Source organism: Acyrthosiphon pisum, chromosome A1 (assembly GCF_005508785.2).
Source record: "Acyrthosiphon pisum isolate AL4f chromosome A1, pea_aphid_22Mar2018_4r6ur, whole genome shotgun sequence".
Classification (NCBI taxonomy): domain Eukaryota; kingdom Metazoa; phylum Arthropoda; class Insecta; order Hemiptera; family Aphididae; genus Acyrthosiphon; species Acyrthosiphon pisum.
This window is the reverse complement of record NC_042494.1, coordinates 21062536-21076659: the sequence shown is the minus strand read 5'-3', so window position 1 is coordinate 21076659 and position 14124 is coordinate 21062536. Positions and strand designations below refer to the sequence as shown.

The 14124-nt window shown below is 30.1% G+C and overlaps 1 protein-coding gene across 1 annotated transcript; it reads right to left on the bottom strand.

The window, feature by feature from the left end:
* Window positions 1–4848: 4848 nt before the first annotated feature.
* On the bottom strand, window positions 4849–10456 carry LOC100162477 (centrosome-associated zinc finger protein CP190). The gene is made up of 3 exons (XM_008188175.3): window positions 10179–10456; window positions 9667–9766; window positions 4849–8091 (listed from the first exon to the last, which is right to left on the bottom strand). The coding sequence occupies exon 3, from the start codon at window positions 8072–8074 to the stop codon at window positions 6272–6274; it is 1803 nt and encodes a 600-aa protein (XP_008186397.1). The 5' UTR covers window positions 8075–8091; window positions 9667–9766; window positions 10179–10456; the 3' UTR covers window positions 4849–6271.
* Between the last annotated feature and the right edge of the window lie 3668 nt (window positions 10457–14124).

The following is a 14124-nucleotide window of genomic DNA, read 5'->3' as shown; positions in this document are numbered from 1 at the left end:
GTAGTAATTATACCTAATATATCTGTACAATTAAATTGGTTGATTAGGTATAACAAGTCAGTCAGTCAGGACATCTTCTTTTATGTATCTATAGATTTAAAAGAAAAAACAAATTTATCAAACAAAAAATTTAATTAAAGTGGTAAACTTCAAATAGAACATTATAATGTACAATACATTTAAAAAAAAATAAATTATACATTTTAATGTTTATACTATATAATAATTATACATTAAGAACAAAATTTAACTGATCATGATTCATGATGCAAAATTAAAACTTTTTTTTCCTGGACTTTTTAGCTGCAAAAGCATTTCTTCATTTTTCATAAATTAATGTTTTTTTTCACATCGGATTTTTAGCAAATCATTTCATACAGCGATAGCTACAATAATTTAACATTTAAAAAAAATTTAAAGACATTTTTTTTTAGTGTTGCATGGTCCCTTAAGAATAATCGTAGAACTGTAGAAGTGCATGTTAGGGGTTACGCAGAAAAAGGAATAATTGGTACCTAGCTATTATATTATATTAGTGAAAATGTTAAAACGCTAGCCACATAAGTCAATGCGATCCGAGGTTTGGCCACCCTTGTGTTATCTAGGATGACTGATTCTATAATAATTAATAGGTGAGAAATTTAAATAGAATATTAAAAAAAAAAACATGGGAGACGGAACAAAACGCGATTCATTGAACGTTAATTAAACATACCTATTTTTCCTCAATACATAAGATAATTTAGTATTTATATTATGATAAAATTAATTTTTTTAATAACTACACGTTGCTTAACTACCTATATTGATTAACGTCGGTTATACAAATAATAATATGTACTTACATAATGAGTACATTTGCCGCGACTGACGAAAGAGAAATGTGAAACAACTCGTCGAATTCTATTGACTTAATATTATATTATACTATTTATACTATGATAAACAAATATTTATATATATACATAAAGCTAATAGCTATGAATATCCAGGAGCGTACAGCACGGTGTAATGCCGTACTGGTTAGTCATTAATAGCGATAATATTATTATGTTATCTTGATTTTTGACTTGCCACTGGTAAGAGTGTGGGCTAAAAGACGTCTACAACGACAATAATATACTAAAAAATAAAAATAATGATTATGTATTGGCGGTACTGCACTAAATTTAAATTAAACTACAATAGGTACCCAATATAAATTAAAATTTAACAGCATGATATTTGTCACCATACAAAATACAAATGTACCTAATCATTCAATTAAACAAATAATATAAATACAAAACTAAAAAATGTAATAATTTTGAATAATATTTTAAATTTAAGTGCGAATTGCGAGACCCCTACAAGCGCGAGGCCCTAGGCAAATGCCAGCACTGCCTACCCTTAACGACGGCCCTGTACCTACCTATATAATATTCCATTCAGTGTTTGAAACAGGGACTGGAACCGAACCTAAAAGAACCAGTTCTGGAACTGGAACCTTTAAAATATTAAGAACCGGAACCGGAACCGAAACCTTTATTTTAATATAATAAAGTACCGGAACCGAACCGGGAATTTTTAAATTAAAAAGGTACTTTAAGGTTCAAACAGGGGCGCATTAAGGGGGGGGGGGCAAAAGGGGCATTTGCCCCGGGCGGAAGTTTTTTGGGGGCGGTAATTTTTTTGTAATTTTTTTTTTTTTATCTCAGAGTCAAAAAGAAAACATACAAATTGTATGACGTAATGGAAAACTCGGGATTAAGAAACAACTAATAATAATTAGTAGGTATTATCGTACAAATGTACTATTAAATTTTATATATTATGTATATAAAATTATGCATAGTATGATATGGGCATTTATGTAATAACATAAATTATTATACTTATACATGTGTCATGTATACAATCATACAGATAATTATATTTATAACTATAATATATTGTGGACTGTGGTAACGTGTACGTGTGGTTTTAGTTATAAGCGAATAGTATTTTGGTATTTGCTATTATAGTTGTCACAGTCATTATACTTAAATATATAATGATAAATCATAAATGATACGGGAAAGTATTATTATTCTATAGTTAATGTGGAAAATTATTCTATTTTTAGTCATACCCGTATGGCCGTTTTCTTTGCATATATTATTGTTATTTCTTATTATCTTTCCGATAATATTATTATGTATTATAAATTATTATTATTATTATACTGCATAATAGCCGCTCAGTGACTACGGCCTACGGATGTGTAATTATATGTAATACAATTATTTGTCGTCGGTTTTATTTGTTCGTTTTGATTTTAAATTGTTTATAAATTTTCTAAACTATGTCGGAGGTTTCAAAACATAAAAGAAAACCAAGTGGCGCAAAGTTTAGAAATTTGGCCAAGCAAAAGAATAAGAAAATCAACGATTGCGTTTCGAGCTGTATGAAATTGAATAATTATTTTGAAGTTAAGCCAGTTAAGGTATGTAACTGTGAAATTTAAATTATTGTTTTTAATAGTACAAGTAGTAAAAGTATTTTCTTCATTACATTATATTTGTTATTACTTATTAACTTTCAAGTTTCGGTATGTTTTTTTGTTCAAAAAATGTGAACATATTATAATAATTGTAAAATTTGGTTAAATGTTATTTATTAGATTCGGCTAATCCCAACTGCATATCTGTTTGACTGTATCTAAAATAAAAAAAAACTATTTTTGTTTTTATAAAGGCATTTTAATTATAATTTTATTCAATGTTGGATATAAAAAAAAACGTGTACGCTGTACCTTTATACTATAACATCAACATGGTAAGGTGTAGTATGGTAAGGTATACTATGGTGATAATTGATACGTTATGTTCAAATTTAAATGAACAAAAAGCAGCCTATCTAGTTATTAATAAAAACTTTGGTTTTTTGTCTGACTCGAATCGTTCGGATACTTTAAGTGTTCGTCAAAGTGCATTGAACATTGTAAATATATATTCTGAAGATTTGAATACATCATTTGTTGAAGAAGTTATTCAATTCAAAAAAATTACTGAATCATTTCACAATAATGATTTATCTATGAACGGACTGTTAAAAAAATTATCTAATTCTCCATTAAAAGCTACCTTTCCTAATGTTCTTATAGTTTTAAGAATCTTTGCTTGTATGCCTTGCACCAATGAGAGTGGTGAACGATCATTTTCAGTGCTTCGACGAGTTAAAAATTATTTAAGATCCACCTTATCTCAAGATAAAACATATTCCCTTTCATTGCTGTCAATAGAAAATGAGATGCTTAGAAGTATTGATTGGTCAAGTATTATAAAAGAGTTTGTGAACAAAAAAATAAGAAAAAAATATTTTAATTAGTATTGTTCAATATTTGTCATTTAAATAGTTTTATAATATGTAATAATATTTTATTGTTAATAAAGAATAAAGATACATTTATTATTATAAGTCAGTGCTTAATACATAGGTACTCCATAAATAACTAAAAATATAGGAGTTGCTTACTAGGAGGTATTTATTAGTTAATGAAATATAAACATTTTACATAATAAATATTCCAATTTCCAGTACTATTTAAAAAGAAAGGATTATTATTCCAAGTTCCAAATAGATATTTAGTAATTAATTTAATAAGATGTAGGTATAATAATAATAACTGTATGAAATGTAAATTACTAATTTAATTATTTGAGCGCAGCGAGGAAATTTTTTTTTAAGTTTCTTATACTTTCATTAATATTCATAAGATACACCAGGGGCGCAAAATAATTTTGCCCCCCCCCCATATGTGAACCCTTAATGCGCCCCTGGGTTCAAAAATAAAATAATTTTATTTATCATATTTAAAGGTATTACGATTTTGTATAATATATTATAACCTATGTATCTATGCTATATTATGAGTTTTCTAATATTTCTCATACCTCAATTAACCTAACCTAACGTCAATTATACTCATATTCTGGATGACTATTTGAAATTATTATACTTTTTGGTACCGAAATTATCTGGAACCGGAACCTAAATTATTTGGAACCGGTACCTTTATTTTTTTTTCATAAAAGAACCAGAACCGAACCGGAATCGTTTTTTTATTTTTGGAGAACCGATACCGATAAATTCAAAAGGTTCCAGTCCCTGGTTTGAAAGTCATCTAAATAGGTAGGTGTAAGGCCGTTTGGTGTTTACTTTGGAACCGAAAGTCCTTTCGACTGAACTACTGAAGAGGATTTTGTAATGAGTGTTTAAGTTTAAGAATTAAGCATTTTCTGTTTGTCTGTATAACGGTGAGTTATATTATAGTGTTTAATTTATTAATTTTGTTGAGATTTATTTTAATTGCATTACCTATAACATTCGGGTTTGGTATGTACCAATATACCACTATCAGAATCTAGTTTTATTTTTTTAAATAATTGAAAGATGCATTTTAAGACAGATTTTATTGAATATATTTAGTACCTATAAATTGTTGCATCTTGTACGTGTATGAACGTATTGAGGATTTTGGAGCCGACCCATTTTTAGTAAAAAAATTATCTCACTGGAAAAACTCTTTACTAGGTATATATATTTTTTTTTCAAATACTAGTTAAAAAGGGCTTACATTATAACTTATCGTGTTTGATTTGTTACTTGGTTGATTAGTATAGGTACGTTATAACATATTAACATCTATAGTAGATTAGTAGGGGTCGTAAACGGTCAACCTAATCTAACAAGTTAACTACATAAAAAATGTAAGTAAGTATAACATGGTTATCAATCACAATTTACTTAGGTATACTATTTACATTATTACAAGCAGCACAATAATAAATTGTATAATAATATTCTTCTTTTATTACTCCTCCATCAGAAAATCATGTATTTCGTCGCTTATAAATACTTTACTTTGTACATAGGTACCTAAAGTGTAAAAATGTTTATAAGATTATGCACTTGATCAACTGATATTCGTATAATTAATTTTCAATACGATCGACCAATATTTCTCTTAAGATCAACTGGTTGGCGACCCATAGTCAACAATCATGAGTAATAGGCATAAAATATGACAATAAGTGTTAAATTATTAATTTATAATATACATTATACATCATTTATCATAAACAAGGTTTTCATCTAACGCATATATGATCGGTATGAAAAATTTAAAAACAATACATTGCCTGAACCTATCTAGTGTCATGCTATAAATTCTCAAACAATTTACCTGATTCATATGCTGTGCACTACACCATTATACTTTATAGTACTGATTAACTAGTATAAACTTTTATGGTTTGACTGATGTTTTTTATTAATGGAAAATTAACAATTTTTGTTTAAAAAAAAAATACATATTATAAAGCTCATGAGTCATGACTAAACAAGTACTTTAGAAATATTAAATTGTTATTTAAAATCTAGTTGTTGGTAAGGTAGCTATTTAATAATAATTAGACTAGATAAAAAAAACAATTTTGAAATATATACTTAACTAGATGGTGATCAAGAAATTGATTAAAGTCACACTTTATAAACTTTGTTACCAAAATATCTGATTACATATATTTATTTAATTTAATTTAAATATAATGCGTAATAGTTTATTTAATATTATGTACATTATTCAGAAAAATAATTTATTATTTTTATGTAAATTTTGTTTTTTTTAATAATTGTCATAGGTATGTTATAATTTTTATGGTATTAAAATATTTACTTTTCTTTAACTTTATAATTTACTACTATATTTATTGTATAATAAACTAAATTAATATAACAATATAGGCAAGCAACACCCATTATAAGTACAAAAATATCACATATTTTGATACATTTAAATTAAAAATATATTGAAAATGAATTTTATAATGTGCCATACTATTTCACAGAAGCTATGTCAATTGCATTATTAAAATGTATTACACAAATACACAATATAATAATATGTATATTGTGTATTATGGTACTGAAATAATTGTTTTACATTATTAAAAATGCCTAATATTATAATCACTGTTGGTATCATCCACTACAAAGGTATCTAATAAATTAATATTTATGATTTAATATCAAGTTCTAAATGGTAAATAATAGTTATTTACAATACCTATATAAATAAATAATTGCCAATTTTTTTAATCATTAGTACCAATTTAACATCTAGTCAAGTGGTTTGGTTAAAATGTATGACTACATATTTAAAATATGGTATTGGATGATAACAAATACTATATTTTATTACAATATAACAATATTCTGAACATTTGAGTAATACAATTTTGTTTTTGGCTCACTCCAATTCTATTCTACAAGGTTTAGCATCTCTGTTGTCTTCTTTGTCAGATTCTTCATTTTTGTTTGTATCCACATCATCAAAATCATCCCACTCTTCCGTGAGGTCAACAGGTACGGTGGATTTACAATCATCATCATTTTCTTCAAGTACCTGTTCAGCATCTTCCAGCGTCACAGTTTCTACTTCTGTAGTTTCTTCATTGTAAATAACTTCTTCGCTTTTTACTAGATCATCCGTTTCATTTATAATATTATTTTCAGCTAAAACTTTGGCTCCAGGTGGTATATTATCAATAACAGAAATCAATAGCTCTTTGGTTGATGAAGTTGAAGGAATAATGTCATCAACTTTATGGAAATTTCTCAAATGTCCTTTAAGCATCAAACTTGAACGGAACGTCCTATCACACTCAGAGCAAGTATAACTTCCATATTCTGTTTTGGATTGTGGTTTAATGCCACATTTCTCCAAGTTCTTATGTCGTTTTAAATGAACTTCGGTTGTAGCAACAAATCCACAATCTTCGCATTGAGGAAATTTGAAATCAGCAGGCGGCTCAATTTTGTGTTTTGTGTACATGTGATGTATTTGTAAGCTCTTACGTACAGAAAAGTGTCCACAGTATTCACAAACTCTAGTGTCTTCTTTCTCATTATGTTTTTCTACCAAATGTCTCCTGTATATTAAATAAGAATCTAATTTCAATGGATTGGTGTCAGTTCCACAAAGATTACAGGACCAAGGTCCAGTTGTGTTCATGATATCCGGCTTGACTTTGTGAGTAGTAATTGGTTTTTTAACAGCACTCCCAGCAGGTATAATTTTCTCGATTGAATTAGGAGTGTTGATAATTATGCTTTCAAACTGGCTTTGATTAGTACTAGACATAATTTTCAATTTAATGTTACCTTTACTTTGCAATAAATGTGGGTATTTCTTTAAGATTTCTTGCACTACTTTGCTATTGGTGTTCTCCGGGTCTGTATCACTGACAATTTTTAATTTCTTGCCTGCTGGTGATGATATAGTTTGAGCCTCACATTTAATGACTTGGGTTCTATGACCCTTGTCTATGCTCTTATTAATCAATTCTCCATTGGAAGCTCTCTTGAGCATTGCCTTTGCACTATCACAATTTTCTTGTTTAATTAAAGGCGCACTATCATACTTAGGTAATTCAAAAGTTTGTTCTATAAACTCAGGTACGTCATCGGCATCACATTCAAACCGCATTGGTTTATTTTCACTCAAAATATCTTTCACTTTCATTGTATTAATAAAAGTAGATGCTGGTGTATGTTCTGGTGGTGATCTAACGGTCATATTAGTTTGAGTGGTTGGTTTCTTCGCAGGCCTATATTGATTTAGTGCAATTGCTGAATGAGTTCTTGATGTTGAAGCTTGTGGGGAGTGATACTTAGGAGTTACTTTGTTTGCTCCATTCTGTGACTCTAAAAGCTTAAGTAACACAGTAACCTGTAACATGTCAGCTACTTCAATTAAACTCATACGACTGTCTTCGGTGTAATGCAGTTGTCCGGTATACATAAACATGATAACACTCTTAACTGCATCAAAGTCTAGATGTACAGGCATTGTCATTGTTTTGTCAGTACTTGGGTGGGAAACAAAATAGTCTGAACACGTATTCAAAACAACTCTGTGGACTTTAAAAGATTCATTTGTCACTGAACGAATGGTATAGTCGCAGTATTCATCTTTTTTGGCCAAGTTGTTGAGGCGCTGCATGAAGAAATTGCCCCAGTTGTCAATTTTCAATTGACTAGGTACCGACATAGTTGCTTACGAACAATCTAAAAAATTAAATATTATTTATTAGAATCAATTTTGTAAGTATAAATATTTTAATAATACTTTTAAAGGCTAGATAACACAATGTTTTAGAATTATATTACTTGACCTATATTTTCATTAGGTAATTTGGTACACTATTTAATAATATGCAATTTGTATTTGTAGATAGGCAAGTACAAACAAAAAACAAATTGTTAAAATAGATTTAAAATCGAATATTCATGCAATTGATTTGATGATAAATAATTTGAGACTACATTTTACAATCATACAAGAACAAAACAATTTATACAATTTAGGTACCAATGTTTTATTCAGCGCCAGTCGTGGCGCAAGCAAAGTAAAAAAAAATAAGTGCATGGCGGTGTTTGTATATTATATCGAAGCGGAGTTGCCCATTTAAACTGTGTAAAATACAGGTAAATTTGTTATTTGACCATAACTATTTTTTAATGTATCAATTAACTCCTAGTAAACTCTAAAATATCAGAAATATTATGTAAAACATGCTATAATCATATACCTACTTAAACTAGATAGTTCATATAAATAATAGACAGCCTTGTAAAGTATTTGAATACTATTTTAAATACTTTTTTTAAAAAGTATTCAAATAGGTATGTATTCTGAATACTTTAATTTGCATTTTTTATTCATTAAAAAAATACTTTTTTCCGAACCAGAAAAATAGTTTTAAATTTGTGATTAGATATATTATTATAAATCATGAACATATAATTTTTATTTTTATTCTTTGAACGAAATAGAATATTGGCCCATGATATGATTATTTTTATAAACACCAATGTGTTGTATCCTGTATTTGGCCCATATCGCTCGTATCATATAATATATGGTCAAAATTTACAAATAGGTAACTCATGATTACGATGTATTTTAAATTATTAATTAATAAATGTTAATTACCAACCATTCAAAAACTGACAAAAACTAGTTATGGAAAAAAGTATTCTAATAGTATTCCAATACTTCCTAAAGTATTTGAATACGTATTCTGAATACCTTAATCCTCATTTATTCAAATATGTGAATACAAAATAAAAGTATTCTTTACAAGAGTGATAATAGATATATAGACCTGACTAGATATAAAAATTCAACATTTATATTTTTATTTTGGCTATTATTGAAATCAACACTATAATCAAACACCTCGTCAAACACTAAGTCCTGTGTCATATAGGTACTCATACGTGGATGTAAATTTAAATTGAAATTAATGCAATTAAGTAAGTAGATAAGAATCTATTGATTCAAATTTACTTTTCAAACTGTTCAAAATATTATATGAACAAAGATTAATTACAAAGTTAACTACCTAGGAGAATTGAATCAAACATTTCAACATCCTACCAGTGGCCTATTTGTTTTTTTACCTATATGATGTAAGTATATTATGTAACAGACAAGACCTACGTCTACAGAAATAGTATGTACCTACCTATCTCAAGCGATTATTAAATTAATTGAAAATATATAGGCCAATAATATTTTCATATCGATCAATAGGTAGGTAGGTGTTGATCAGTCTTACGTAGGTATTTATGACTCACTAGAATAGCAGGACGTTACACAGCTTGTCGTTGAAAATATCTATCTGGAGGCAGCCTCTCACGCCTGGTGTTCTGGAGTTGTCCGGAGCTCAGTGGCGATCTGTAAAATACGACAGCGATGAGTACGAGCAGATCAGTGGTGGTCGAGACGACGAGCCAAGACGATGGTCAGTCCGACCGGTACGACGATACCGCCATCGCCTCCGCTCGTCGCCTCATCCGAGGCCGTCATAGCAGCCGCCAGAGTACGCCGACGGGTGAAATTATTGTTATTGTTATTGTTATTGTTGTTGTTATTGTGGAGCTTCGACGCCACTGCCGTTATCGGCACGCCGCCGCCGCCGCCGCCGCCGCCGCCGTCGTATTTCTGTGCATACAGAGCGCCGCGCGTAAAAACTAACGACGGCGACGATGTTGTTGAAGTATTATTATTATTAAATTAGTCAAACAGAATGCGATGGCTGCAGCAAACAAGCAGCAGACCGACCGATCGGCCCGCGTCGAGCGCTTACCACGAGATAGTGCTGGGCGTCCCGGTGCGTGCTTCGTTGGACGACGGGACGTGTCCAATATCCGTGTGCCCGTCAATCGTCGTCGCTGATCGGCGTTCGTGGGCCGCGGGTTCGGTTTTCGTAATGACTGATGGCCTTTGCGGCGTCGGGAGCCCGGGAACGGCTTGTCGGATCGTTGGGCGGCGGCGGGCTATTGCGGTGGGCAAACGATAACGGCGGCCATTGGAACACACTCCGGACGGACTCACTGCTTACGACGCGCCACCTGCCGATGACGGCGGCGGCGGCGGCGGCGACGGCGACGACGACGCGAAGCGGTCGTCTTCTCGCGACCGCAGTGCTGCCACACGGCTGATCGTTTCTCGTTACGCACGGTTCCGCCGCCGCCGGGGTTCGTTATCATCGTCATTCGTCAATTACGTCGAGCGTCCGGCCAGGCGGCAAGCGGCGCGTTTGTCGGCCAACGTCGCGACTTGTAACCGAAATATTATGACAAATAATATGAAATAGGTACTCAATACGAAAATATGTATATATTATTAAAGTTACTACGAACGATTTATACAATATAGATATAAAATTGTATTAATAATTACCATTTGGTGGTGTAACGCCGTCCAAGTACCCAACAAACAGGGGCGGCTCCAGGGGGGGCCCTAGGGGCCGCAGCCCCCCCAACGCCCGTATTTATAAAAATATATATTGTTAAAATAAATGCATATTAAATTATTATAATATTGTCATATGGACTATATGGGCCATAGAGGTATGACGGTGTATACGATGTACCTGCTGGGTAAATGGAATAAAAATAGACGACTTGAATTAGTGTTGTAAAAATGTTTGTTTTCTTTTTGTTATAAGATTTTGTGAAATTATAACTTGCCCCCCCCCCTCCCCCCTAACCAAGGCTCTGGAGCCGCCCCTGCCAACAAATACTATATACTCAATGGTATAATATTTTCATTCTACGGCAATACAGCTCATTAATTGCACACCTACTAGCAGATAGGCACACAGCCCACAGGTACTCTAATCCAATGGTCTAACAAAGAGTGATTTTGCAGTAGCCAGGTACCTAGTATATTGATTTACAGCTTGCATGGCGTATCAAAGTTACGGAACTTGGATAATAATTCTACATTTGCGATTTGTAACTTGTAACGGTTTATATTTTATCGTTTACATAATTTACAAGTAGGTAGATCGTATATACTCAGTGGCACTACTTGATAATAAGGGCGAAACTACGGGTCAGGCCAGTCAGGCCATGGCTTGCCTAATACTGACTAAACATTTGTATATATTATATATTTTATTATTTTAATAATTATCTAGGCATTATAAATAATATACCTATACGTCATGTAAACATGCGTTGTTAAACATTTCTTAAATTAAATTGTACACATTACACAATTAACATAATAATACAATTTATTTTTAACATTGATTATGGAAATATGGAGTCATATTTAGTCTATTTTATGAACTCGAATAATCGGTTTGATCAGTTATTGTTTAATTTAGACATTTGATGTTTATTTTTATATTATAGCAATTAAGTAATAGTTAATTTTACGTAACACGTCGCCAGTCGGTAATATTTGTTACGTGGTGATAAAGGTACCCGTAGAAAATTATTGTCGATTATATTATGTACTTTAATACCTATTTACAAATTATTTCTTTCATTTTAAATTCATATTTTTATCATTGACAGTGATCGTTCACAAGTTTCTTACGTTTAACATTAGAAAATCATGGAGAGGTAATTATTAATTAGAATATATTTTTTTATAGATAGAGGATAAGTCAAATATTTTAATTATTATTTAAAATATAATACCATATTAATTATTATTATACGCTGGTACATCCCTAAACAATTTATTTATTATTAACCCCCGTTAGTCACATCGCTGTCTAAAAGACCGGGCATTTATAATTTTTCAAATTACTCATTGTAAGTAATTTACATTATTTTATGTACTTTAATACCTTCAATTTCCAAGTCAAGCTATCATTTAATGCTATTTAAAACAATTATCTATTTTTTTTTTTTTTAGTTTTTAGATATTTTAATGTCACAAACCTATCAAAAAGACCGTGTGTGACTAAACTAGGAATTAATTTTGTCTAATATTATTTTCGTCAGCGATTATTTTTTTTCATAAAAAAAAAAGATCATAATCGTATATTATTATAAATGTACCTATTAATTATTATAATTTTTTATTTATCATTAAATAATTAAATTGTAAAGAAATATTCATTATATAATATATATATATATACTTATATTATTTATATAATATACATAAAATTACTACCTATATTATAAAGTTGTTAATAGAAGTTTTTTTTTATATTTTTAATTTGGCCTGCCCTAATAAAAGTGTCTAGTTTCGCTAGTATGGGCCCATGTTAAAATTTCCAAAGTGCGGCCGCCCTTACCTACCTACTAATAAAAATGAAAAAAAGTCATACTTTATATTTATAACTCTTAAAAATATTGTTTCCTCACATGCCATAATTAATAATTATTAGTTATATACTTATTGTAATTTTACACAGGTAGTCAGGTAGATACCTACACGTAATTTGAATTCCCTAAACTCAAAAGAGTAAATACCATTATTATCCATTGTTATTATGTTAAACAAATAATATAATATATATATAACAGATTATAGTAAGAATATCGTATATGAGATATCGGGGCCCCTCAAAATCGGGAGTCCCTGCAGGAAATTTGCACACCCAACACTCCCGAGAGTTGTGCCACTTTACAACATAATATATTATATTATATATTTTTATTTTTATAGGTATTGGTGCCTATCTTTAAAATTTTACTCTTTTGCAATTTGAAATGTAATTTTTTCATAAAAGGTATCTACCAGTAATGTACGAGTACATACGTATAGGTAACCTAAAGTTGTTAAATTTTTAATCAAATATTTAAAGAGGTATTCAAAAGCTACACGCACGCTTAGACCTTTGATACTCTTTACCCTCGTATACGACGTACACCCAATATAAATTATAAGCTAATAAATCAAATCTAAAATTTAATCTATTTAGCCATGTCTGCAGTTAACTTATTTTGAGGTATTATACATTTTCACCATAATTAAATTAATACACCGGCGCTGTAAGGTCGTAAATGTAGAACGTCAAACGATTGAACGAAAGTCTGACACAGTTTTTGGTCGGAAAATCTTTTATTGGTTTGAAATCAAACATAAATAAAAAAAGTGGGTAAGTAGATGTCGCTCTGCTGTACAGTAGGTTACAAGTACGTCACTGTAATGGATGGTGTTGAATTTGAATTCATTGATATAATATCATTGTATAAGTAAAACGATTCTGAGCGAAAACGGTCAGTCAGCCTATGATATTAATATATAACTAAGTATATTTGATGATACTACCTATTGTGAATAAAGTAATTTATACATTTAACTGTGTACGTGGAATCTTGTTCTAAATTTTCAATCCTTAGCTATAAAAGTTGAACATTTTATACATTTTTAACTATACAAAATAAATATTACATTTTAAATTTAATACATTTTGTCGAAATTCGAACTTTAAATGATGATAAAAAAAAATTGTGCCTATGTATTTTTAATATTTTTCAACTGCTATTGTAACAATGTATTAGGAGCCTTGTATGAATTTTTTACACTTTTTGGCCCAACAGATAAAACTTTATTGATATTTATAGAAAAAAAAACTAAAAATATTGAAAACTGACCATGTCTGTACACAGCTCAAAAAGAGTCAAATTATTTTCAAAATTTTATCGTATATAGAAAATGCTAATTTTTACTCGACAAATAAAGTTTAATTGACATTCATAGAAAAAAAAAACTAATAAAATTGGAAACTGAAAATGTCCTTAAACAGTTTTGAAAACTATTGGAAAATTTTTACTTTT

Coding starts and splice junctions, on each gene's coding strand:
- LOC100162477 (XM_008188175.3), bottom strand. CDS start 8,074: ATGTCGGTACCTAGTCAATTGAAAATTGACAACTGGGGCAATTTCTTC.